At 35.2% G+C, this 26,315-nt stretch overlaps 2 protein-coding genes across 2 annotated transcripts in view; both read left to right on the top strand.

Annotated features, from left to right (window-relative positions):
• LOC125063441 (opsin, ultraviolet-sensitive-like) overlaps positions 1–22,399 on the top strand; it is a 49,861-nt gene extending 27,462 nt beyond the window's left edge. Inside the window, exons 2-3 of the mRNA XM_047669870.1 lie at positions 19,810–19,940; positions 20,904–22,399. Of these exons, the coding sequence (XP_047525826.1) occupies positions 19,810–19,940; positions 20,904–21,916 (1,144 nt within the window). The 3' untranslated portion in view covers positions 21,917–22,399. The remainder of the gene's footprint in view (positions 1–19,809; positions 19,941–20,903) is intronic.
• Positions 22,400–23,549: 1,150 nt separating this feature from the next.
• On the top strand, positions 23,550–24,729 carry LOC125063738 (methionyl-tRNA formyltransferase, mitochondrial). Its single transcript, XM_047670322.1, has 4 exons — positions 23,550–23,740; positions 23,811–24,017; positions 24,122–24,251; positions 24,562–24,729. The coding sequence occupies exons 1-4, from the start codon at positions 23,574–23,576 to the stop codon at positions 24,568–24,570; spliced, it is 513 nt and encodes a 170-aa protein (XP_047526278.1). The 5' UTR covers positions 23,550–23,573; the 3' UTR covers positions 24,571–24,729.
• Positions 24,730–26,315: the final 1,586 nt, after the last annotated feature.

Below are 26,315 nucleotides of genomic sequence, written 5' to 3'. Positions count from 1 at the left end.
ACTTTATAAACACGAATGGAATGTTTTACAACCCAAATTCAAAGTATATAACTGTTAAATAGGTCTGTATATTATAGATTATAGCGCTTAAATATAATATGTTGAAATATAACAGATATAATATAAATTTATTTATAATAAATAAATTTAGCAGATCTTCTCGACGAAGCGACGACCTTGGCTTGATCCTTTGACGCGGCAATTGCATATATAAGGGAGTGTTCGGATACCTGCGGCAAAATTTGGACGGCTCATTGGTCTAGTGGTTAGTGCCCCTGACTGCGAATCCATGGGTACCGGGTTTGATCCCCGGCTGAGACAAACATTGTTGTGATGAACATTTGGTGTTGTGATTAGGTCTTGGGTGTTTAAATATGTATTTATATGTCTATCTATCTATAATATGTATGTATATCCGTTGCCTAGTACTCATAACACAAGCTTCACCAGCTTAGCATGGGACTAGGTCAATTGGTGTGAATTGTCAAAAAAAAATCAAATCAATCAATCAAAAATATCATTTGACGTCAAGACTGAATGTAAAATTCCACCCGTTCTACTTTGCCGTTGGCATTCCACGACAGAACGTATTTAATACACTTTTTGCCGCGCACAACTACTTGGAACCAGCTGCCATTCCAGGTACCATTCCATTACGAATTAGGGCCCTACAGGAGCAGAGCGTACCACTACTTTAAAGGCCGTAACGCACTTGTAAACATCCTGGTGCTTGATGACTCCGATCCCATAAAAAAATTTAATTAAAAATTCTTTTAACACTCAGCTTTATTATATTATTTAATTTTTATAATACGTATTATTTTTACATCATATTTTAATTATACATTTAGATACACGGTCTAGCCTATTAAAATATAATTGTGTCTACATATTTCGTTATGTATATCATTTGTATAGGAGGTCTTTGTATTAATAAAAAAGTGCGTGCGTACAAAGTACACATATGTCAAAAGTGAAACTTCTTTGGCAAACTAATTTTTAACAAATTTCCGAGACTTAAGGAGGGAAAAAGAAAGATATGTTAGGAATTCAATGAATTTAATTGTCATTAAAATATTAAAAGTGTCAAAAATTAATACAAATAATAAATTTCTTTTTTTTTTAAATTTTATCTTCGATAATAAAAACTTAGGTGTGTTAATTTACAATTCGTTATTTGAGATTTCAGTAAATTATTTTGCATAAAATGTAAAATACTAATATTTCAAAAATTCTCTTTACGAAATTTTAATTTTAAAAATACAATTTCTATAAGATAATTCACCCTTCTCACTCTCTGTCAATCGCTCTCTCCCTTTTCTTCGACAAAAAAGCTGCACAACTTAGTGACGTTTTTTAAAAAAATTACCCTCATGAGCCTAAAGAAGTTTCACTTCAAGAATATGTGAAAATAGGGAACAAATTCTGATAATCTGCGTTTTGCGAGGAAAGTTATTTCGTCTACCGTTATCTGGAAAACGTTAACTGGTTTATATTTTATTTGAGATTCTATATTATCTAAAACAAATAGAATTATAACCTATCTACATTCTACATATATCACTATATCTACATTCTTAATAATTATTTACATACATTTACAGACTGTTCGGCCCAGTAAAGAAAGATTTGTGGTTAAATTATTCACAAATACATAGATCTACTTGCTTAATCATCTAGTTGGGTTTGAATATTATGAAAATATACACTCTTATGTCTGCTTACCAAGATTTTTATGACCAGCACTAATTAATTAATGTGTCTATACGATTCTCTTTGAAATTGAGTGATAGTAATAGTTATTGTAAGCCTGGAAGGTTGGAAACGCACTCACCATCCCCGCGTAATTGTAGGTACATGAACAGTGATTACTCATTCTAAAGGCCGATTTACATTATCTTAGTGTTTAGGAGAGTGCTTTAGTACAAGTTGAAAGGCAAGTTCTTTAGTGCTTTAGTGCGTTGCGAGTGAACGTTTACATTTCTTCCAGTAGAGTATCATTACAGCGCCACAATGAACGCGCAACGACGTCGGCAAATACGCTCTATACTACGCAAAATACTAACTGTAGTTATGGAACAAATTGAAGACGAGATTTTATTCGAAATAAATAAACTAAATATAAATAATAAACAAAATAGCTTCTTTTAAGGCAGTGTATGCCGAATGCCTAGTCGGTTTGTTTTTGTATAAATTGTTTTTAACGTTCCACAAACATTCGTGAACAACATATTCAGGCACAAATTTGATAGTTGTATCTTCCGACCATTTAGCCATCTATAAAAATCAAAAACACGCACGCGTTTCACGGCATTTATGCACTCTCCTAAAAATTTGACTAAATTACGTGTTTACACACAACGAGGGAAGATCTCGGGGGGTGCGCGGGCGCGGGAGGGGTATCATTTGAAACAAAAATAAAAAGCGATTCTATTTTGATTCAACTTGAAAGCCAAGTAGAAACGTAATAAAGCAAGTAGCGTTTACATGTTTCAACTAAAGTACTATCCTAAAGCACTCTCCTAAACACTAAGATAATGTAAATCGGCCTTTAATGCTTACCCATTAAAACTTGATATTTATATCATATCATTAGTAGTGTTTCAGAACTTAGATTTAAAAACAATATTTAAAACGACTGTTAATGTCCTAATCCTTGTTATCCTCCTTTAAAAAACGGTTTATCTCGATTTCCGGCAAAACTAAAAGTCCTATCGAAGAAAACTAAATGGCAAAGTTGTAGGTCATAAAAAGATCTACAACTTTTGTATTCACACATTTTTCACATAACCTCAAAATTTATTTGTTTTGCTTTATATCATATTTTTTATCAGTGAAACTTTTTGTGGATACATTTATTGTGTTTTTTTTATGTTTTATTTTTTAACTTTTTTATTGCATCAGTTTTGTTTCCCAAATAAATAAAATAAATATTTATGTTACAAAATTTATAGAATTTTAAAATATATAAATCTTGTGCTGCATTGAAAGACTTTATTTTGTCACAAACGTCTTTTCAGATAATATTTTCGCACTCGGCTGTGTGGAAAGATTATCAGATTTGAAATGAATAACACATGTACTAAATCAAGGTTGAAACAGAAATTTAAAAAGTTTGGTCCCTTTGGCAATTCCTTGCTGTATTAAGATACTTATTCGTTGAGGAAAGCACCAGCTCTGGGGTTACCGGTACTATCTGCCAGGCTTAGATCTTTAATAAGCGTCTGTGCACTTAAACGCCAAGGCCTAATTAATAGTCTTTACTCCAAAGGGAACTAAATTATAATAATCATACATTTTGATTATGATTATACTATATATAACATAGGTTGAGAATATTGTAAAAATTGTGGTTTTTTTAACAATATAACTGGTAAGACAATTCACAAGTCAATTGGTGTGAATTGTCTTTAAAAAAAAAAGCTAAGCTGGTGAAGCTTGTGTTATGGGTACTAGGCAACGGATATACATACATAGTATAGATAGATATACATATAAATACATATTTAAACACCCAAGACCTAAGAACAACACCAAATGCTCATCACATCGATGTTCGCCTCAGCCGGGGATCGAACCCGGGACCCATGGATTCGCAGTCAGGGGTACTAACCACTAGACCAATGAGTCGTCAAATACCACTATTTGTGTCAATGTGACCAATATTTGTGTGTTGAAAATAAATATTTTTAGTTTGAAACTACTATCTTCAAAGTTTTCATTATTCATTTATAGAACAAAAATAGCCACCTAATAAGCTGCCGTTATGTTAATAATTAAAATTAATTAAACAAAATACATTTGAGTTTCTCTTTGAAAGTGTTAAAATAAATTGGAACATCGTAATATAAAAAATAGTGGTTAATTATATTGTATGCAATCGGTCTGTTACGGTACGTTCTAAAATAGTTGCCTGCGTCATAATTAAGATAATAACAGTATTACAGCGGGCGTAGGAAAGTTTCCATATCCTGATCAATATCAAAACATCATAATAAATCTTAATTTATAGCGATATCTTTTCTCTAGAAAATACTAGTGATCATGAGCATTCATTCTAGGTAGGAATTGTATTTCTCAGCCTTATAGGGGGTCAGAGCCGCCATCTTGATTTTGAGGAATGACCATTTCTCGATGATTGAGCCAATTTATTTTCTACATGCTGTCTTTGGCTATTATGATCCCAAAAATCATTATCAGCCATACGTAAACAAGTATGTATATTTTGTTGTTATTGTGAAGAGATAAATGTTGTTTTGCAGGAAGGAACACGAACATAACTTTACAATGTATTTCATTTAGCTTATTGGGTTTACTTTTACTATTTGTTGTACATACTAATATTAGATTTTGATAATATTAGAAAAATATTGCTCTATTTATTCATTTGATATTAGTCTATGACGGTTGTATCTTTCTGTTCGCAACTAAAATCTGTTTTCTGCCTTTATTATTTTGTAAAACTTCCGCCATATTTTATAAATTTACTTGGCACGGGCGTCAATAACAGATTCCTACTGTCGCACTTTGCACCTAAGACTTTAAAATTGTAAATCAAGTATCCTCCCTTGTTTGAATTTTCTTTTTTTATTGTTTAATTTATTAATAAATATTATTGTATTGTGATAAATGTCGACGCTTGTGTGACCGCCGTCACATAAAATTCTGTAGTTTTTTTAATACATAAAATGTACAATATCAAAATTGATCTCCAATCTTAAAAACCTCCTTCCCAGCGGGCAACGCGGGAACTTATTAAAAGCTCCCTAATACGGAAATATCTTGACAATCATTCTATTAGGGGTAGATCGTGATTGAACCTAATCGTTTGTATTTACTTGTACTTAATACAGGATGTTGAAAGGTTTATAAAATCAATATATTGTATATCTTACACGGCATTAAAAGAATTAATTGTCAAAATGTTAATGAAAATCTTGTGACACGCGAGTTAAGTTCGGTGGCGGTTGTTGTATGTAATATGTTAAGATATATGTTATATGAAACACTTTGAAGCTGGCTAACAACTGGCTTTAATTGCTTAAGCTTATTAGGGATAGAGGGGTTGCGACGCTGGATTAACAAAAACTAACTTGACTTATTGAAGAGTTCGTAAATCTAAGTGACACTTAGGTTATCTATAAAGAATATAAGTATAGTCGACCTATTGGACATTATCGGAAACAAGAATGAGAATGAGTGCGGTAAAAACTAAGGGTCCCCGCACATGGGCCACCGGCCACAACCACAAAACGCCGCCACTGGCATATTTCCTGTAATTTTCATACATTTTATATGGACTCGCCGCACACGGTGGCGGCCACACGCTACAAATCGTCGCAGCTTGCTTCTTGTGGCTCGCACCGGCCACTAAACGCCGACACAAAAGCCGCCACACGCCACTCGCGCGATTCCGCGCCCCTCTCTCCCTTACCTCAGTTAACCTGAAGTCGACGGCAACGCACGCACGTAGTCTGTGTTTCATATAGGTAGATAAATATGGATATAGAATTATTTATATCAGAGATACAATCCCGTCCTGCGATTTGGGATTCAAAAAGTGATAGTTTTATTTTTAATTTTCCAAACATTTTCCAGAATATGGCCTCATCATATTTTCACTGAGGCCAAATGCTTCATCATGTATAGTTCAATGGTTGTCGATTACCGACCTGTCGTAGTGAGGGGATATTTAATGTCTTTCTGTGTATCCAATAACTACGGTTTCGTCTTCTACGACGACGTCTTTTTATCAAAAGTAGCGCAATTAAACCTTCTTCGTCAGAGTCCATTATGATACTGCAGGCAAGGGTTAAAAAAAGTAGCAGCCACCGACCGCAAGTGTCGACCACCGGCCACAAGTAGCTGTCGCGCGCTTCAGCTACCTTTGTAGCCGCTTCTAGCTTCTCGTGGCGGCGTTTGTGGCTGTGGCATGTGGCCCGTGTGCGGCGACAGTAAAAGGCTCATATTAGCTTCAAGGGTGCGATGATTATTTAAATTTTGTTTACCCTTTTACTAATATATATATATATATGTAACTTAACAAATGTTAGGTTATATAACTCGCACCGACGTGCACATTTTTTGAAAGTGTAGTGGTTTTAATATGGCGCTACTGGTGAAAACTCAAAATGTACGGTAGCAATACTTACTATAGAGGCCTCCAAACTAACAACAGTTTAAAGCCACAAATAAAACCTTGTTATCATAAAACACTTAAGGAAGAAATAATAAAAATAAATAAGATCAAGGGAATAGAAAGCAACCGGAGGCCCTTGAGGGCAATATTTGCCTGAGGCGTTCTTGCCCTTAGATTACTGCTTCGTTTATTTTATTAACGAGAGGTATGTAACATTCGTTAAATTACATATATTTTTTATTAAATAAGTATAAGCGTATACAAAATGTAAACCACACTCTAATAAAGTGTCACTTAGATTTACGAACTCTTCAATAAGTCAAGTTAGTTTTTTTGTTAATTCAGCGTCACAACCCTACAAACCCTAATGTTATTTTAGTTATAAACTCATGTTTTAAACAATTAAAGCCAGTTTCAAACAAAGTGTTTCATTTAATATATATCTGAACATACCCATACATCAACCGCCTCCGAACTTAATTCGAGTAAGAAGGTGATACCCGACACAGGTGGTCGACTTTTAGGTCTATGCCGGTTTGGATGCGATGTTGTTTCACGTAAATTAAACCTTCAAAAAAGCCTTTGAACATACAACCCTGTATAACGTCTATTTATAAACCAATAAGCTAAGCGGTTGTCAAGTACAAGTAGCTTTGTCATTACCTACGTTACCTTAAGGAATTGAGACCCAATTGAATTGTTTCCTGTAATTAGTAATGTGTTTAATTGCTCAGCACTGGAATTATATAAATAAAATTAAACAACGGCGCGACAACCTTTTTAGGTCTGGGCCTCAGATTTCTGTACCTGTTTCATAATCATTTGTAAATCTAGTAGACAATAATAAAACATATATTTTTGTGTCTACGGCAAATAAACTTAAAAACCTTCTTCTCAGGAAACCGTTCCTCACGATGTTTTCTTTCACGGTTCGAGCGAATGTTAAACGAACACATAGACAGAAAGTCCATTAGTCCACAGCCGGGGATCGAACCTACGACCTCAGGGATGAGAATCGCACGCTGAAGCTACTAAGCCAACACTGCTTAATATAACTATTATTGTAATTACTACCTCGGCTGTAATAAAAATAAATAATAAATGTATTGTAATTTTAATTTGAACTATTTTGTCTAACTTTTACCGTTTCCGAGTATTTGCTAAAAATTATATTTGTATTTATATTTGTTTTCAACCCTTGCCGGGAATTAAAACATGAAACTACTTTTGAGTAAATAGAATAAAAAATAAAAAAAGTAAAAAGTTAATATTTATTTAGCTAAATTACAAATTAATTATAATTATTTTACCGCATCAAAGGCGAATATATTAAAACCGTACTTACTTTAAACCGTAACATTCACATCTAAGGTTACTAGACCTATACATTATACAATTTGTATATTATGCCTGTGAATATCGTTCGATAGCTATTTTTCAGTCTGGAAAACTATCAAAAGGATACTTGGAGGGTTTTTTTTTTTAATGGCTCTGGCACGGTTTGTGCATAAGCCAGCGTCAAGTATAAGATTTTTATAATTCGTGCTTTTTGCCTTAGAAATGACCATGTACGGTTTAGGCACTCGCCCGGTACCGCACAACCCTCCCAAAGGCCGAGAACAAATTTTAAATTAAATTAAAACTTGCCCTCGAACCGGGAATCGAACCCGGTACCCCTCACCTAGCTGCCATTTAATAAGACCGCTAGGCTATGAGGCCCCCACTTGGAGGTTTGATGACAGAAAATAGTAATCAATGCTTAAAGTTTTGTCACTGTAGTTTAGACACCATGTGTGCCTGCAAAACCCTGTCGATATTTGCGTAGATATACTTAAGCAGTTGTAGGCAGAATTCAAAAACACTACCTCGGGACAAGTCCTCTTTCCACTAGAGTGACTGCCATGTAATTTTAATATTATTATTATCTTAGCATATTAAGTTTTTTCTTTAAAAGCAATATATTTATAATATAATGCTTTTAAAGAAAAAACTTTTTAACCGGATTAAAGTTATGTATTATTAAAAATTTACAATTCATTAACATAATTAACATAATTAACTCCAATTGCGAGTCAAACAATAAAGACCCACTTTTTCGAAGTATCGGTGAGGGTAGTGTGGTTCGCGAAAACATGCATTCGTCGATTATGTCGGCCGGGACAGGTATTATGACTCATACCATGACGACAGGGGCGACGGTGAATGCGGTGGCTTCAGCTGAGACAAGCGTAACTCAACAAATGAGCTCTGGACAACTGAACGAGACGGTTTTTCCAGTTGATAATGTCGAGCCCACGGATGGTGCGTGGCAAACCGTTACGAGACGTAAAACAAAATGTAAACAACGTTTTGCAGGAATGACGGGTCAAGCCAGTGACGGTGTTAATTTCAAGGCGGCGGAAAGGTTTATACCTATTTTTATAAGCAGTGTACATAAAGATACGGTTGAATCGGATATCATAGATTATGTTCTCAAGAAAACTCAAGTGAATATATCGCTAAAAAAAATATCAATTAAAAGACATAACAACCATTTAGCGTACAAGTTCATGATACCTGAGGACAATTTGTCATTATTTTTAGATGATAAACTCTGGCCTAAAGGAATTATTTTTAGGCGCTTTGTACATTATAAAAAAGAAAAAAATCGCCATATTATAAATGAAACGAATATGAATTCCGGCCTTGTAAATGTAAACAATGGATAACGGCGTATACGCAATGACAACATTTAATTGTAAAAATATTAAACGATCCTTAGAGTGTATCAGGGATTTATGTCGTCACTCAGACATCATAGCTCTTCAGGAAACATGGTTGCTACCGAGCGAGATCTCATATCTTGGCAGTATTGATGCGGACTTCGGGTACACGGGAACATCAGCGATGGACACATCAGAGGGAATGCTGCGGGGGAGGCCCTATGGAGGGGTGGCCCTGCTGTGGAGGAGGAGTGTGTTCAATAATGTGGTAGTGTTACCGAGTAATAATTCTCGAGTTTGTGCAATTAAAATAATAACGAGTGATCGACCCATAATCGTAGTGTGTGTGTACATGCCTACGAACTCGCAGGACAACTTGCCAGTGTTTACGGACTGTCTAAGTGTGGTGAGTGCTATTGTTGATGAGTATAGCATAGAATCTGTTTACATACTAGGGGATTTTAATGCGCATCCTTACTCGTTATTTTACTATGAACTTTTAAATTATTGTTATGATCAAAGGTGGTCATGTATAGATGTTGAGTTGCTTGGACCGCACTCTGACACTTATACTTTTGTTAGTGAGGCTCACGGATCGCGGAGGTGGCTAGATCATTGTTTAGTGACAGACGCGGCCTGCCGTTCAATATCAAAAGTGTATATTATGTATGATGTATTGTGGTCAGATCATTACCCGCTTATACTTCATTTTAATATTAAGATTATTAGTAAAAAGTTGTCCTCTATACAAAGTAACTCTGTAAACAATAACGTACGTTGGGGTCAAAGATCCGAGGAAGAAATATTGTTATATCAAAGTGAATGTAACAAGAGGTTAAAATCAATAGATTTTCCAGAGATATTTACGGATTGCGCAGGTTGTTATTGTGACAGACCTAATCATCAAGGTGCAATTGATATATTATATAATAATATTGTTATTTCTCTTAGTGAGGCAGCCGTGACTAGTCGGAAATACCCTAATAAAAATAAAATTAATGATAGAAATCAAAATATTATAGGTTGGAACAAACATGTGAAGCCGGCGCACGCGGAAGCGAGGCTGAGGTTTAGGATTTGGTTACTTCATGGGAAACCAGAATCAGGGAGGGTTTATAATGACATGTGTGAAAGCAGAAAAATATTTAAATCACGACTAAAATGGTGTCAAAACCATCAAGATTTAATAAAAATGGAAAAACTAGCCACTTGTCATGATAAAAAAGATTTCGTTTCGTTTTGGAAAGAAACAAAGAGGCTGACGCCGATGCCGGGACTCCCAGTCAGCGTCGGAGGGTTAAGTGACTCGAAAGAAATTGCTGATTTTTTCCGAGACAACTTCTATATATCATCCTCGCTGAGACCGTCGCGAAACGAACTCAGTGCTATACCCATTGGTGATAGGGTTAATACTCAATTTAGCGCCAAACATGTAAGAAGCGTTATAAGTTCTATGTCAAGAGGAAAGTCCCCTGGTCATGATGGGTTAAGCATCGAGCATATACAGTACGCTGGTTCTCATATATATAGGTTATTAGCCATGCTATACTCGTTGTGTATAAGTCATTCATATCTACCATATGATCTTATGCGAACATTAGTTATACCGGTTGTAAAAAACAAGACAGGAGATTGGGCGGATGGTTCAAACTACAGGCCTATATCGCTGGCGACTATTATGGCTAGGGTGTTGGACGGTTTGCTTAATACTCAGTTAAATAAATATATACATTTGCACGATAACCAGTTTGGGTTTCGACCCAAGCTGTCTACAGATGGTGCTATACTGAGTCTTAAGCACACCGTTTCATACTATCTGCGTCGGAGGACGGCGGTGTATGCCTGTTTCCTTGATCTTTCCAAGGCATTTGACTTGGTTTGCTACGATCTACTTTGGAAGAAGCTAGAGGATATAAGTGTTCCTCAAGAACTTCTTAACTTATTTAAGTTTTGGTATGGTAACCAAATCAATAATGTTAAATGGATGGGTGCCTTGTCTAAGCCCTATACGATGCAGTGTGGCGTAAGACAAGGTGGACTGAGCTCTCCATCTCTCTTTAATTTATATATAAACGCTTTGATTGAGACGCTTAGCAGCGAGCGTGTCGGCTGTCACGTGGACGGTGTGTGCGTTAACAATATCAGCTACGCAGACGATATGGTGCTGCTGAGTGCGTCGGTCTGCGGGATTAGACGTCTCCTTAAGCTCTGTGAGGTATATGCGGCTAGTCATGGTTTGAAATATAATGTAAATAAAAGTGAAGTCATGGTCTTTGGGGCCGGTTGGAAGGGTGTGTCCAGTATACCCCCCATGTCGCTATATGGGGTCCCTTTAAAAATTGTAAAAACATTTAAATATCTTGGACACATATTGACACCCGGCCTCAGGGACGATGCTGATATAGATAGGGAACGGAGAGCGTTGTGTGTCAGGGCGAACATGATCGCCCCCAGGTTTGCACGATGCTCAATTGATGTGAAAGTAACCTTGTTTAGAGCATTCTGCACATAATTCTATACGAGCGCCTTATGGTCGAAATATACTCGATTGTCATACAACGCTTTCCGTATCCAATATAATAATGCGTTCAGGGTGCTGTTGCGGCTGCCTCGATTCTGCAGCGCATCGGGGATGTTTGCTGAGGCGCGGGTGGATTGTTTTTACGCCACCATACGCAAGAGATGTGCATCCTTGGTGCGCAGGGTGAGAGCTAGCGGTAACGGTATCCTCCGCATTATCGCGGACCGAGTCGATTGCCCATACATGAATCACTGTTCCTCTATTTCATGCGGAATTATTCCGGTATGAATTAATGTAAACATACTAACACTTAGATTTAAGGTATTAAGCTGTAATTTTACTAACATTGTTATGGAACCTTGTTTTCTGAATTAAACAATTAAATTAAAAATTAAATTAAAAAATTAAATAATTTTAAATTTAACCGAAGTTTCGCGTGCTTTACAGCTGTGTTGGATGTCAAAAAGTATCACAACTGTAGAAAAAGTTGCATTATCTGTATTTATTTCCCCGGAGTCGGTATCGACTAAAAGATGGAGGGCAGAAATGGCTCACGGTGTCCTCTATTTTCGCGGATTGTTTATCTTGAGATTTTAATTTGGATAATATTGGATCCCAGGTGTTTGACAATTTTAGGCCGTATTCTCTGTCAAACACCTGGGATCCAATAATATAAAATACAAATATAAATGTCAATAAAAGACAATACTATATTGCTTTTAATAAAGTCTACACAAAAACCTGGCATGGCACTTTCCAGGCACAAAATTAAATTAAAATTTTAATAGACAGGATGTTTGACTCCCGTCTTCTCAAACCTCAAAGCAAAATTAAAACAATTGAGTTTTTCATCGAAAATTGTAAGAATATCGCTATTAAATAAAACAATTACTATATTTGTATTTAATATATCTAGTACGTATACCTTTTGATGTTTTGTCTCGCTTCTGTTTATAAAGGACATGATTGAAACGTGGCCGGAAATTACTTTGAAACATCCTTTTGATTTGTGTGGAATTTTTTTATAAGAATATGTCTTTGTTTGACAATGGACTGATTCGAAAACAATTGACTTTTAAGACGGGCCTGGGTTCTTTGAAGCTATATTCTTAAGTCCCGTCTTCTCTCGATATAATTTTCACAGCTCTTATGTGCTATCGCTAAAAGTACGTGAAGAAAAGGGATTGCCAATGTAATCCAATCAAAACTAGCACTAATCCTCGGTGGTGATGGTGGTCCTTGTCCCATACTGAAATACAGGATTGTACTGGGACGTAATCCATTAGTCACCAGATTTTGCATGTCAAAAACAGACTGACAATTCTCATCCTTTTGACTATCAGGTGAAATAATGCAAAAAGATGACAACTCATACATGGTTACAAATCATTTTTTTGTCCCAAATATGAAATTACTTTGTGAGGTGACCTAGGAGTATGCCCTGTTCATCTACGACCTTACCATCCAGAACGGACTGTGCTAAAAAATAGATTTGTTGATACATTCTTATTCCCTACCATTGCTTCCTTATTTAAAACGATTCATTCTAGTTCTAATAAACATATTTAATCCTTTATTTAAAGTGTCTTATGAAAATAGCATATTTATATATCAAATTCTCGTGACACGGTATTTGTAATAAAACTCAAAAACGACTTGACCGATTATCATGAATTCTTGTTTTTATTTTTTTATAGATTCTCAGTTTGCCATTTTTACGGCAATTTTTACCGGGTCACAGCATGTCTGTTACATTTCATCGCCATATTTCATGTATCATAGTTCATTCCTAAAGTATAATATTATGATAATAGTCAATTGGTTACTATGGCAACGTTTCAACTGCGCAGATGCTACTTATCTGTTAACTAACGAGGTCGTATTTCTTCAAGAAACGTACTTCACAATATCTGTTGTTAACGCTCTACTTTGACACCTACGTCCTACATTTCTTTAACTTCACTAATGAATACCAAAATACGATACAGCTTATACTAAAATAGAAAAACGTTCTAAATACTTCGTTATTAATATTTTGGTCTGTGATAATGTTTTGCACATAAAGGATAAAAAACAAATGGAAATAAAAATGGCTGCAAAACTGGCTTCAATATGAATTCTATCAAAACACTTTGTTCACGCCATCCAGTTACCTTTAGTCCTCTCTGATCACATTCTCCATCCTTACCGCACCCATTTCCTAAACACCACTCTTTCTCTTTTGCGGTATTAAAGTGTAGAAGGAGGGGACCGTATTCTACATGCTCCCGCGCCGCAGAGAAGATTCACCCGCCGCCGCGAGCTCACGCGTGTGCTTTCGCTTGCGCTTACGCTTCTTCCGCTTATAGTGCATATAGATTTATTTGTGGTCTTCTCTCACGAAGACAGGTGAAGAGACTGTGGACTTTAGGTGAGTGGTGTTTCCATTATTTTTACGCCGCATTCCACTTGCCCCTCGGCCTACTTCTCTTTGTCTTCGCCGCTACATTATTTTGGTCCTTTCGAGCCGCGATATATTATTTTAGTTTATTTCAATTCGCGATATATATATATATCTTAGTTAATATGGAGACTCGTAAAGCAACATTAGAGAAACAAGGTGCTAACAGTTCTCTTGAAATTGAACGAGCCGTGTTAATAGCAAAACGCGACAATCTATTTTCACGATTACAAGATTTATATGATAGGTCTAAGAAGACATCGGATGAAAGAGACATAAATTATTTTTTATCGGGAATGATTTCGATTGACAACATTCGGGATAAATTTTCAGAAACTGTAAATAAAATAAATATAATCGAATTAACAATTAATCCCCTATACACTGTTAATTTTGAATGCATGAATGCATTTGAAGATATGTACTGTCATTCTAAGTACATGTTTGAAAAATTCAACAAGTCAGTGGCAGGTAGCAATGGTTTGTCAGACTCAAATACCCAACGTAGATCGTTTCGTTTACCGAAGTTAGACTTGATGATGTTTAATGGTGATGTCATTAAGTGGCCAATATTTCACGAATCTTTTAAACGTACGATACACGAAAACCCTGACCTTACAGATCATGAACGCATTCAATACTTAATCAGTAAATTGTCTGATTCGGCCCTTTCAGTTTGCGCAGGTATCATTCCAAATGCCGAAAATTATGCTTTAATTTGGCAAACGCTTATAGACAAATACCATGACAAACGAAGTTTAGGTTCAGCCTATATGCAAAAGATTCTAGACTTCAAACCGCTTACCACCGCTTCACATAAAAATTTACAATTGTTTCTTGACAATTACTGCACCGCAATATCAAGTTTAGAATCATTGCAATTAGAAAATTTAGCTGATTTTATTTTACTATATTTATCATGTAAGAAATTAGATTCTAGTACGATTCGTTCCTTTGAATTACATAATATGAATAACCCAACAATACCTAGTTATAAAGATTTAATTGCATTCGTACGCGAACATAATAGGATAGCTCAACATCTAGATCCTACTCGCACATTTGATAACAAACCGGTTTCGTCGCGTGCGTTCGTTTCGCTTACAGAGAAGCAGTCTTCTTGTTCATTTTGTAAACGCACCGATCATTTTAATTTATATAAATGTAATTCATTTAAAGAATTGTCTATCGAGGATAAATATACTTTTATCAAAAACAATAAAGGATGTTTTAACTGTTTAAGTTTATCGCATATGTTGAATAAATGTAAGTCTGCATGGAATTGTCGTCATTGCCGCATGAGACATCATTCAACGCTGTGTCGTAATGCGACGGTTTCTCAAGAAAACATTCACCCTAATAACTTGAATCGCATGAGCAATGCAACTGCACAGGTTGCTGTGCCTCCCGCTAATAACACACTTTATTTACCTGCACGCAGCGACAATCAGCCGATTAATAACTCAAATATTTCGCTTTGTAATATTCGGCCCGCTATTTCCGAAAGTAATAATACATGTTTATTAGGTACGGCACAAGTATTGATATATGGTTTAAATGGTAAACCACACAGTGTGCGTGTTTTAATTGATTGTGCATCTCAAAGCACTTTTATAACAATGAAATGCTGCAGAAGATTAAATTTAAAGGTTAATAAATTTTCTAATAAATTTGTAAAGGGTATTGGTTCCGCGTCAAATCCGATAATAGGAGAAGTGTCTATTGTTCTGTCTTCTCGGATTAACAATAATTCTTTATCTTTGAATGCCTTTGCGATAGACAAAATTACAGACTCTTTACCGGTGTCACAAATTAATATGTCATCGCTTAAGCATTTGAACAATATTACCTTAGCGGATGAAAATTATTTTTATCCTTCAGAGGTTGATATACTTATTGGTGCACCGCAATACGCCGAAATAATGTTGTCAGGCCGTGTTACTGGCGCACCTGGCACTCCTACCGCTTTCGAAACAATATTCGGGTACATTATCATCGGAAACGTTCTCTTATTAGGTTCTGATTGCACCAATAACTATAACAGTTGTACCGCTATTTCGTTATGTTCTTTAGTTGAACAGCCGCAGTTAGAAAGTTTAATTCAAAAGTTTTGGCATTTAGAAGAGGTGCAATGTTCTGTCCCTTTGAGTCCAGACGCTATTAAGAATGAACGCATATTTACAAATACTGTTTCTCGCGATTCCACTGGTCGCTATACAGTGATGTTACCTTTTTCAGAGAATCCAGCCGTTTTAGGAGACTCATATGATATGGCTAAACAACGATTTTATTTTCTTGAGCGTAAAATGTCAGCATCAAAGGAACTTCGTTTGGAATATGATGCAATTATTAAAGAATACATCAATAAGGGTTACATTTCATTAGTGGAAAATGATAATAAAAATCAAGGTTATTATATTCCACATCATGCAGTTGCGAGGTTGGATAAGACCTCCACGAGATGGCGCATGGTGATGGACGCTAGTGCAAAAACATCTTCTGGTTTATCTTTGAATGATATATTGTATACTGGAGATAGTCTGCAAAGTGATCTATTTAATATTTTGTTAGACTTTCGCTTGTATAAATTTGCCTTTATTGCGGACATAAAACAAATGTACTTACAAGTGTGCGTTTCGGAAAATGACCGTAAATATTTAAAAATTTTGTTTCGCTTTAATTCAACTTCACCGCTTCATGTTTACCAGTTCAATCGTGTTTGTTTCGGTTTACGCTGTAGTCCTTACCTTGCAATGAGGGTGTTACGCCAGCTGTGCTATGATGAAAAAGTACGTTTTCCGAACGCTATTCCTATAATTGAAAATAACACGTACGTTGATGATGTTTGTTACTCTGTGCCCTCCTTGCCTTTTGGGTTAAAACTTTGCGAAGAACTTCGAGAGCTTGTTAGACTTGGGGGTTTCGAACTTGTTAAATGGGCCAGCAATACATCGGAGCTTATTGAAAATTTATCATCTTCTGATAATCAATTAGGAAAAATAGATTTTGATGGTTCAGAAAATAATTTAAAAGTTCTTGATTTACAATGGTCTCCAACCACTGATGAGTTTACGTACGCAGTTTCAATTAACCATAATAACCATGTGACTAAACGTAATATTTTGTCACTTATAGCACGACAATTTGACGTCCTAGGACTAATAGCTCCAGTCATACTTTACGCTAAACTAATTATACAACAATTACACCTTCTTAAAATAGGCTGGGATGAACCACTTCCTTCAGCTATAGTTGATGTTTGGCAAGTTTATATTCGGGAACTTCCATGTTTACGACAGCTACGTGTACAACGACATTTAGGGGTTGAAGAAAAATCTACAATTTCTATAATTGCCTTTGCGGATGCCAGTGAAAAAGCCTATGGCACTACTGTTTATTTAAAGACAAATAAACCTTTAAACTCTCCGCCTATAATTCGCTTAGTATGTGCTAAGTCGAAAGTTGCTCCGCTTAAAACCATTTCCGTTGCAAGACTAGAACTTTGCGCATGTTTACTCATGGCTAAGCTAGCTCAGCGGGTAATAGATACTTACAAGAAACGTCACGTCATTAATGACATTTTTTGTTTCACTGATTCAATGGTTGCACTACATTGGATTTCCGCATCTCCGCACCGATTTAAGACCTTTATTGCTACGCGCATTACAAAAATAGTTTCTCATATTCGACCTGAAAAATTTCATCATGTTGCGGGTGATCAAAATCCTAGTGATTGTCTATCTCGCGGTATGTCACCCACTGCATTTGTGAATAATTCTATTTGGTTCACTGGCCCAAAATGGTTAGAATTGGAATCATCTGAGTGGCCAATCACTTCTGTTAACTCTGAAACAGCTGTTGATGTAGAAGAAGAAAGAAAAATAGTTTCTATTCCCGCTACTGTGTGGAGTGATCCAAACCCAATTTTAGAACTGTCTCATCGAGTTTCTTCATGGTTATTGTTTCTCCGTACAGTGGTATGGATATACCGTTTTCTGAAAAGACTTCCTAGATCTACTAGTATCTCTGCTGATGATATTAATTTTGCTGAAATACAGATTTTTAAGGTTTTACAAAAAGTATACTTCTCTGATGTTATCCATAACATTAAAACTAGTGGTCGCTGCTCACGTTCTATTCAAAGATTATGTCCTTTTCTAGATTCTGATGGGTTGATAAGGGTTGGTGGTAGACTAAAAAATGCCAATCTTCAGTATGATCACCAGCATCCTATTTTGTTACCGCAAAAGGATAGGATAATTGAGTTAATTATTTCCTATTATCATAATCATAACTGTCACGTTGGTCCAGTTACTTTAATGGCGATACTCCGACAACGTTTTTGGATACTATCTTGCCGCAGCATAGTGCGATCAATTATACATAAATGTAACTTTTGTTTCAAAGCAAATCCTCAACCTACGATACCGCTCATGGGTGACTTACCCGACTATCGTGTAAACGAATCTAATGCTTTCGTTCATACAGCTGTAGACTATGCTGGTCCTATTTCAATTATTCCTTATCGAAAACGTGGAGTCCGCTCTATGAAAGCTTATCTTTGTATTTTTGTTTGTATGGTGGTTCGAGCCGTGCATGTTGAGCTTACAACAGACCTTAGTACTAGTTCATTTCTTTCTGCATTCAAACGATTTATTGCGCGTCGTGGTTCGGTTTCTGTTCTTTATTCAGATAACGCAAAGAATTTTGTTGGAGCTAAAAATGCATTATCAGATATATTTACACTTACAAATTCGAATGAATTTCGTGAAACATTTGCAACTGAGCTTTCAAATAATCGTATTCAGTGGAAATTCAATCCTCCTCGAAGTCCTCATTTTGGTGGCTGCTTCGAAATTTTTGTTAAGGCTTTTAAGAACCATTTGCGTCGTGTAGTGGGTGAGCAGTTACTCACGTACGAAGAAATGTTAACTGTTCTTACCCAAATTGAATCTGTAATCAATTCTCGACCACTTACACTTTTAAGTGAAGATCCTTCTGAGCTCACAGCACTGACTCCAGCTCACTTCTTGATGTCATCACCATTAAAGTTTCTACCCGCAAAGATAAAAATAAATGATGAACCACTTTCACTTTTAAAACGATTTGCGTTGCTGGATGGTATGGTACAATCATTTAGTAACCGATGGAAGGTAGAATATCTTCATTTGCTACAGTCCAGGACAAAATGGAATACACAGGCCAATCCTGTTACAATAGGTACAATCGTAGTAATTGTAACAGATAATGTTTCTCCACTTTCTTGGCCTTTAGGAAAGGTGATGGAAATCTATCCAGGAAAGGATGGAGTTTGTAGAGTAGTTTTAGTAAAAACCGCAACAGGAGTTTATAAAAGGCCTGTTGTGCGTTTATGCCCATTACCAAATCAGTAAATCTGCTTTACAAAACCGCTTTATAAACCGCATTAGAAACCGCTCAATAAAACCGTTTTACAGTCCGCTTAACAAACCGCTTTAGAAACCGCATCACAAAACCGCTTTATAAATTCGCTTTACATTCGCATTAATATTTTTATTACATCTTATAATTTCTTTCTTTAATTTACAAATTATCTCTTTATAAAAAACCTAAGGGTTTTTTAGGCCGGGGGCAATGTTCACGCCATCCAGTTACCTTTAGTCCTCTCTGATCACATTCTCCATCCTTACCGCACCCATTTCCTAAACACCACTCTTTCTCTTTTGCGGTATTAAAGTGTAGAAGGAGGGGACCGTATTCTACATGCTCCCGCGCCGCAGAGAAGATTCACCCGCCGCCGCGAGCTCACGCGTGTGCTTTCGCTTGCGCTTACGCTTCTTCCGCTTATAGTGCATATAGATTTATTTGTGGTCTTCTCTCACGAAGACAGGTGAAGAGACTGTGGACTTTAGGTGAGTGGTGTTTCCATTATTTTTACGCCGCATTCCACTTGCCCCTCGGCCTACTTCTCTTTGTCTTCGCCGCTACACACTTCATAATCTGGGTTTAACGAATTTTTTATTTGTAGATGCCGATCTCTCCGCACCCCAGGAAATATTTTGGTAGCCAACCTGGCCCTCAGTGACTTCATAATGCTGGCAAAAACACCAATATTTATTTTTAACTCATTCAATCTCGGACCAGCGTTGGGAAAAACAGGTAATAAGTTGGCATAACATGCACAGAATAATCATTATATGCATGATAATATATCAGCGATTCCTATAAAAGTATTACAAATGCTCCAATTATTTTTAATTTTAAATAACAATTCTGACGTTTCCGTGCTCGCGTTACTGAGTGAGCACTTTTTTAATCTTGACACAGAATAACAATGCTATTTCACAGAATAAAAGCTTTCATTTTTCGAGCCGACAGTTATCATAGACTAAAAGTCTATGATAATAATAATCTACAAGTACTTCACATCTTGAAGTTACATAACGATATGTATAATTAATGTTTAAATGGTAATCTATATGATGTTAAGATGTTTTTTGGTATGGAGCAGGACACGTTCCTGTATAATACTTATTTAATTGATACAGTAGTCTTCTGCGCTTACAAACTATTGTTTGGCCAGCAATCGAATCCAGCACTCTGTGTTTCAGTCAGTCAGTTATATGTAATTTAGCCTTAAGGCAGTCAAAAATAACTAATGTGCTTTAAGTTAAATAAGTATTTTAATTAAATATCCTACTTAGAAACGATAAATTACTAATGTCTAAGTAATGTTCTTGCAACGTATACGCTATCACGTCTGCAAAGTCTAATGCATTTCCCTAGAAGACTTTAATAAATTAGTCGAGATTCTAGTTACTTAATTATAACTTAAGTTTGTTAATATATTAGCAGTTTCAACTACAATTTTATTCTAAAACTTCAGCTTTGAGTTATCTGTAAAATAAAATCTTGCTTTATTTAAAATTTCACGTGTCATCAAATTTCAATCCGGAATCAGTACTATCATTCTATATGTCATTAATCATAGATCGATTGATTTTTTTTTAAAGTGTTTTTTATTTAAGACCAATTAATCCAGCTTTATACTTACTAGAAGAATTCGGAAGCGCCATCTCTAAATACAGCATTATAACTTTTTTAAAACCTTAATTATTACAGGTTGCGTGTTCTACGGTTTCGTTGGAGGTTTAAGCGGAACAACATCAATTGCTACTCTGACAGCGATTGCTCTGGACCGATACTGGGCTGTTGTCTACCCCTTACAGCCCCTTCGAGCCCTCACTGCCATTCGAGCCCGCCTTTTCGCAATAGGCGCCTGGATCTACGCAGCCATTTTCTCAATAATCCCAGCTTTAGATATCGGTTACGGCCACTACGTTCCAGAAGGCTTCCTCACCAGCTGCAGCTTCGATTATCTCACAGATGAACTGCCCCCACGCTACTTCATCTTTGTATTCTTCTGCGCTGCCTGGTTCTTCCCCCTTTGCATCATCTGCTTTTGCTACACTAGGATCCTGCGTATCGTTGTTGGAACCAGAAATATGAATAACAAGAATCAAGAAGAGAAGATGTCTTCGAGACATGTTAAGGAACAAACCAAACGGAAGGCGGAAATTAAATTAGCAGGTCTAGTCATAGCGGTTATAGCTCTCTTCTTTATATCTTGGACACCATATGCAATAGTAACGCTGCTTGGTATATTTGGTCAGAAAGACGTCTTAACTCCGGGTGTATCCATGATACCGGCGCTGTTCTGCAAAACTGCAGCATGTATTGACCCATTTATTTATATCATCACTCATCCCAAATTTCGGAAGGAGCTACAGAAGATGCTTTTTAAAGATAAATCACGAAGAATGACGGGGACATTTAAGAGTGTTGCCTACTCCATGGAAACGACCAAGGTGAACAGAATTAGCAGAGATTTGAGCGACACAGATGTAGAAGTAATCGAGATGAAAGACATTCCATATCATAATGATGCTAATGGCGATCACATTAAAACGGTATCATCCAAAGTATCGAAGAGGCAAGATTCACTAAAATCTGAAGGAGGTGTGAGTATGAAAAGCATTGAAGCAGGCGTAGTGAGCCCTCCCTCTTGGTACACCAAGCCGCAGTTTTCAAGAGCGAGAAGTTTCAGTCGTATTTCGAATAAAAGTTCGTGTTAATTAACACAATAATAAAGTTACTACATATCCTGAATTAGAATGTTTCCGTACTCTAGATGCCAGATTAAAATTATAGAAATGTTGATGTTGCTACTGATCGATATTTGTAGCAATTTCTTTATCTGCACTTGATATTTATAATCTAGAGACAACATGTTATGGGATCAGATCTTCTACTATTTTATCCATATATGTTTTGCCCAACATACAGGGAAAGGCAAAGTATATAATGTATAGTGTAACTCATGATAAAAATACTCAATCAAGGTCACGATTTTTATCTTACAATTAAGTTATATTATATATATCGTTTTAAAAACGGAACTAAATTGTTCAAAATAAATTTTATTATCAATATATTATGATAGTCTATTCTTCCAGCTTTAGAGCAGTGTTGGTCAAGTGGCTTAAGCGTGCGACTTTCATCCTTGAGGTCGTATGTTAGATCCCCAGCTGTGCACCAATGGTCTTCATTTCTATGTGCGCATTTAACATTCGCTCGAACGGTGAAGGAAAACAACGTGAGGGAACTGGCTTGCCTTAGACCCAAAAAGTCGATGGCGTGTGTCAGGCTGATTACCTACTTGCCTATTAGATTGACAAATGATCTCGAAACACATACAGAAATCTGAGGCCCAGACCTAAAACAGTGGTAGCGCCACTGATTGTTATTCATCCAGCTTATATGGATGTCAAAAATTTTAATGTGGTATAAATACGTTGTACTTAGAAAAAAAAATGCTGCTTTACAATGGGCTTTGTTAAGTAGATACACTGTAATTAGGTACTTGTTATATGTATTTGTAGATGTATGTATATGTTAATTATATTTTTATATTGTATACTATTTAGAATATGGTTGTTCAAATTGTTAGATCAAAGAATTCAATTTTCAATGTAAGAGACTATTTTTCCCAAATATTGTAATACATTAGGTGTCTGAACACTGAACAATAAAGTTAATCTTTAAACTGGTTTTTGTTCCATTACCCTCTATTCCATACCTCAAAATGCAAAAAGACTTTCAATTCTATGATAATAAAACGAAGTGAAAATAGTTTTAACTCATTTCGTACATGCTCGATTTGTTTCAAGAGTTAATGATTTATAATCTTTGTAATATTTTTAAGCGTTCTATTAAACGCAAAATAGTTAAAACTAAAGACATCAATAATGTAAATGTACAGACTTCCTAAGATATACAGTTCAAATGCTTGGTACAACGAAGACTATAATTTGTTTGAAATAATTAAACGGTTGGAATGTCTTGGGAATTTTTAATGGCCTTGTATCCATATAATGTCCATCCATTTAATAGCTTTTCAATTAGTACAATATATTAATATTCAATTACTAATATACCTATCTCAAAAGTACGAATATACTCCAGATTAATAAATTAAGGTTCCAAATGGCCTTCCAATACTGAAACCCTTTTCAGTGCCACAAGGCTTTCGTCACTAGTAGTGGTGTCTGACTTAAAGGAGCATGTGAAATCACTTAAGTAGTTTATCAACTATACATACATACAAACTTGACACGGGAAAGGAGAACCTGGGTATAAACTCTGTGGAAACACAAATTACCTACATTATCGCCTTATGTTGGCAGCAGCACGTATATGTCAAAAACTGACGTTTGTGACCATTTAATAAAAATGACAATTAAAATAGCTAACCTTACTTTACAGAAAACAAAATCTCTATTTTTCAAAGAAAAATGTACGCAATTACGAAAATTTTGTATCAGAGCGCCTTACAATGTATTGTTTTTCGGTTCCGACGTCATTGGACTTAATAGCTTACGTAAAATTAATTATTTAAGGTAAGGTAAACTAGCCTGATTTTTAGAAAATTTATGACATTAAATATTAAAATATACAAATCTTTTACAGAAAAAGTGAAACGATAATCAAACGGTTAGATCTAGTTACGGCTAATAGCTCAAAAAATAAGAGTATTATTGAGAAGTTTGCTGAAAAAGAAGATATAAGAGTACTGACCTGGCCCAACCTTAACATCCATGAAGCTGAATATGATATTGGTTTAATAGTGGCCTTTGGACATTTAATCAAGAAGGATGTTCTTGACAAATTTCCATTGTAAGTTACCAAGGATGTTTTGTTTAAACAATTATGGCTCTTGAATATATTAAATTACACAACCAATTTGTATTGGAGGTTAACATTAAGGAAATAAATTTCAGAGGCATGGTGAATGTACATCCTAGTTTATTACCAAGATGGAGAGGTGCTGCACCAATTATTCACACACTATTACATGGAGATGAAGTTGCAGGTGTATCTTTAATGAAAATTAAAGCTGATAAATTTGATGTAGGTAAGTACCAAATATTATAAGCTTGTATTTCCTACACATATTTGTGTTTTTTAATGACTGTCCTGTATAAAGCTTGGTAGGTTATATCTTTTTATTGGTCCCCTGAATTTTGCAATAAGTAGCCCTTGGTTTAGTTATATGTAGTTACTTATTGTTCTTCCATTAGAAATCAGTTGGAACTAAGATTAAGGAGATTTTTTCGCCACTGAAACTTTAAACCTTCAAAAATGTATGTATACAGTCAAGCCAACTTTAATATTTTGTAGTGATCTTATATACATTTTTAAGAGAACAATTATATTTCAGGTGAGATAATAGATCAAAAAACTGTTCCAGTACCTGAAGATATATTATTACCAGATCTAACACAGCAGCTTTCTGATATTGGAGCTGAGATGCTAGTAGATTGCTTAAGAACATTGCCAGATAGTCTAAATAATCTGCATCCACAATGCAGTGAAGGTGTTACTTATGGTAACTACAAGCATTGCTTTTAATTCAAATTAACATTTTAATAATTATTTTTTGTATATCTATTTGTATACCATGTTCCTGGAGTTTGCACCAGACAGAACAGACAGAAATGTGTACACACATCCCTTATATCTTTAGAAAATATTGCCATACTGAATATGTGTATACTTTTTACTTCACTGAATTATCTTCATAAGAAACATTGTTCAATACTTATACATGCAATAAACAATAAAAATTGTCTCAGAAATCTCCCCAAAGTAACATATTCTTTTCAAATTCCTGTCCAAAGCCTGTTCTATTATATATTTTTATTTTTAGCCAAAAAAATCAACAAAAGTATAAGTGAAGTAAAATGGTCAGAGATGACAGCAACTCAGGTCTACAACCTATATAGAGCCACATATGGCCTACATCCACTAAAAACAACATTTAAGGGCAAACCGATGAAGTTATTCAATGCCTTCCTTATTCAAAACCAAACAGAGTATGAAAAAAAACCAATTGGATCTCTAGAATATTGTAAAAACACAGATGCAATACGAATATTATGTAAAGATAATAAATATGTATACTTTAAATCACTTAGGATTTTAGGCAAAAGAGAGATCACTGCTTTAGATTTTTATAATGGATATATAAAAAATGTTTCTTTAGATAAAAGAAAATTTGTTGTAAGTAGTACATACTAAAAAAATTAAATAAAAAAATAAACCGTCTTATTCATTTAAATCAGCCTAAACACAGTTAAAAATTAAACTCAACTCCATTTACTAAACTGCGATCGCCATTCAAGATTGGGTCATTAAGAACTGTATCAAAATTTAAAAAAATTGTGCTGATGGTCATATTGTCTTTATGAAGGAGTAAGAAAATCTATAGCATTAAAGAAGAGTTTTGCAAAGAAGTTTTATTTAAATAATTAACAACACTATCCTATTATTGACACAACATACATACATTGATAAATAAATAATATAGAAGATAAAATAAATTTAATCGACATACAATGTCTAAGAAATTTACATAAATAAATATATATATATGATATACTTAATATACATATAACTTGTTAATAGCTGTAATAATATTAACATTGATAACTAGCTAATTTAACCTGCTTAAAATTTGAACAGCCATGAATCTTCAAAACCGCTCAGTGCCAAACACTTTTGCGTTTTGCCAGCGCTTTTGACGTATTCCTGGATTCGATTCCCAGCGTTACCACTTGTAGCTAAACTGAATTATCTACACTTCCTTTAAATTTATTATTTCTAATTAACTAGAATATTACTACTAAGAGAAAATGAGCAAATTTCTCTTTCATCAGCTGACTTAATCATTATTAACATACAAATAATTTATTTTATTATCATTATAATAAAATAAATTATTTGTATGGAACAATTAAACTATAACCGTTTCCAAAATAGAGTATTAAATACTGCCACATTGTTTGGGTATCTGATATTATGACTTTGCAACATGCAAACACGTATTAAAGGCTAATTTGATAACAATAAATTATTGTTGAAAAGAAGTGCTGTCCTCTTCCAATACGTAATCTTAGAAAGAGTAAGAGATGT

This window comes from Pieris napi, chromosome 3 (genome assembly GCF_905475465.1).
Source record: "Pieris napi chromosome 3, ilPieNapi1.2, whole genome shotgun sequence".
In the NCBI taxonomy this organism is placed as follows: domain Eukaryota; kingdom Metazoa; phylum Arthropoda; class Insecta; order Lepidoptera; family Pieridae; genus Pieris; species Pieris napi.
This window is presented reverse-complemented; position numbering and strand designations above follow the sequence as displayed.

Coding starts and splice junctions, on each gene's coding strand:
- LOC125063738 (XM_047670322.1), top strand. CDS start 23,574: ATGACAATTAAAATAGCTAACCTTACTTTACAGAAAACAAAATCTCTA. Junction 23,741..23,810: donor CGTAAAATTAATTATTTAAG/GTAAGGTAAACT, acceptor AATCTTTTACAG/AAAAAGTGAAACGATAATCA. Junction 24,018..24,121: donor GTTCTTGACAAATTTCCATT/GTAAGTTACCAA, acceptor AATAAATTTCAG/AGGCATGGTGAATGTACATC.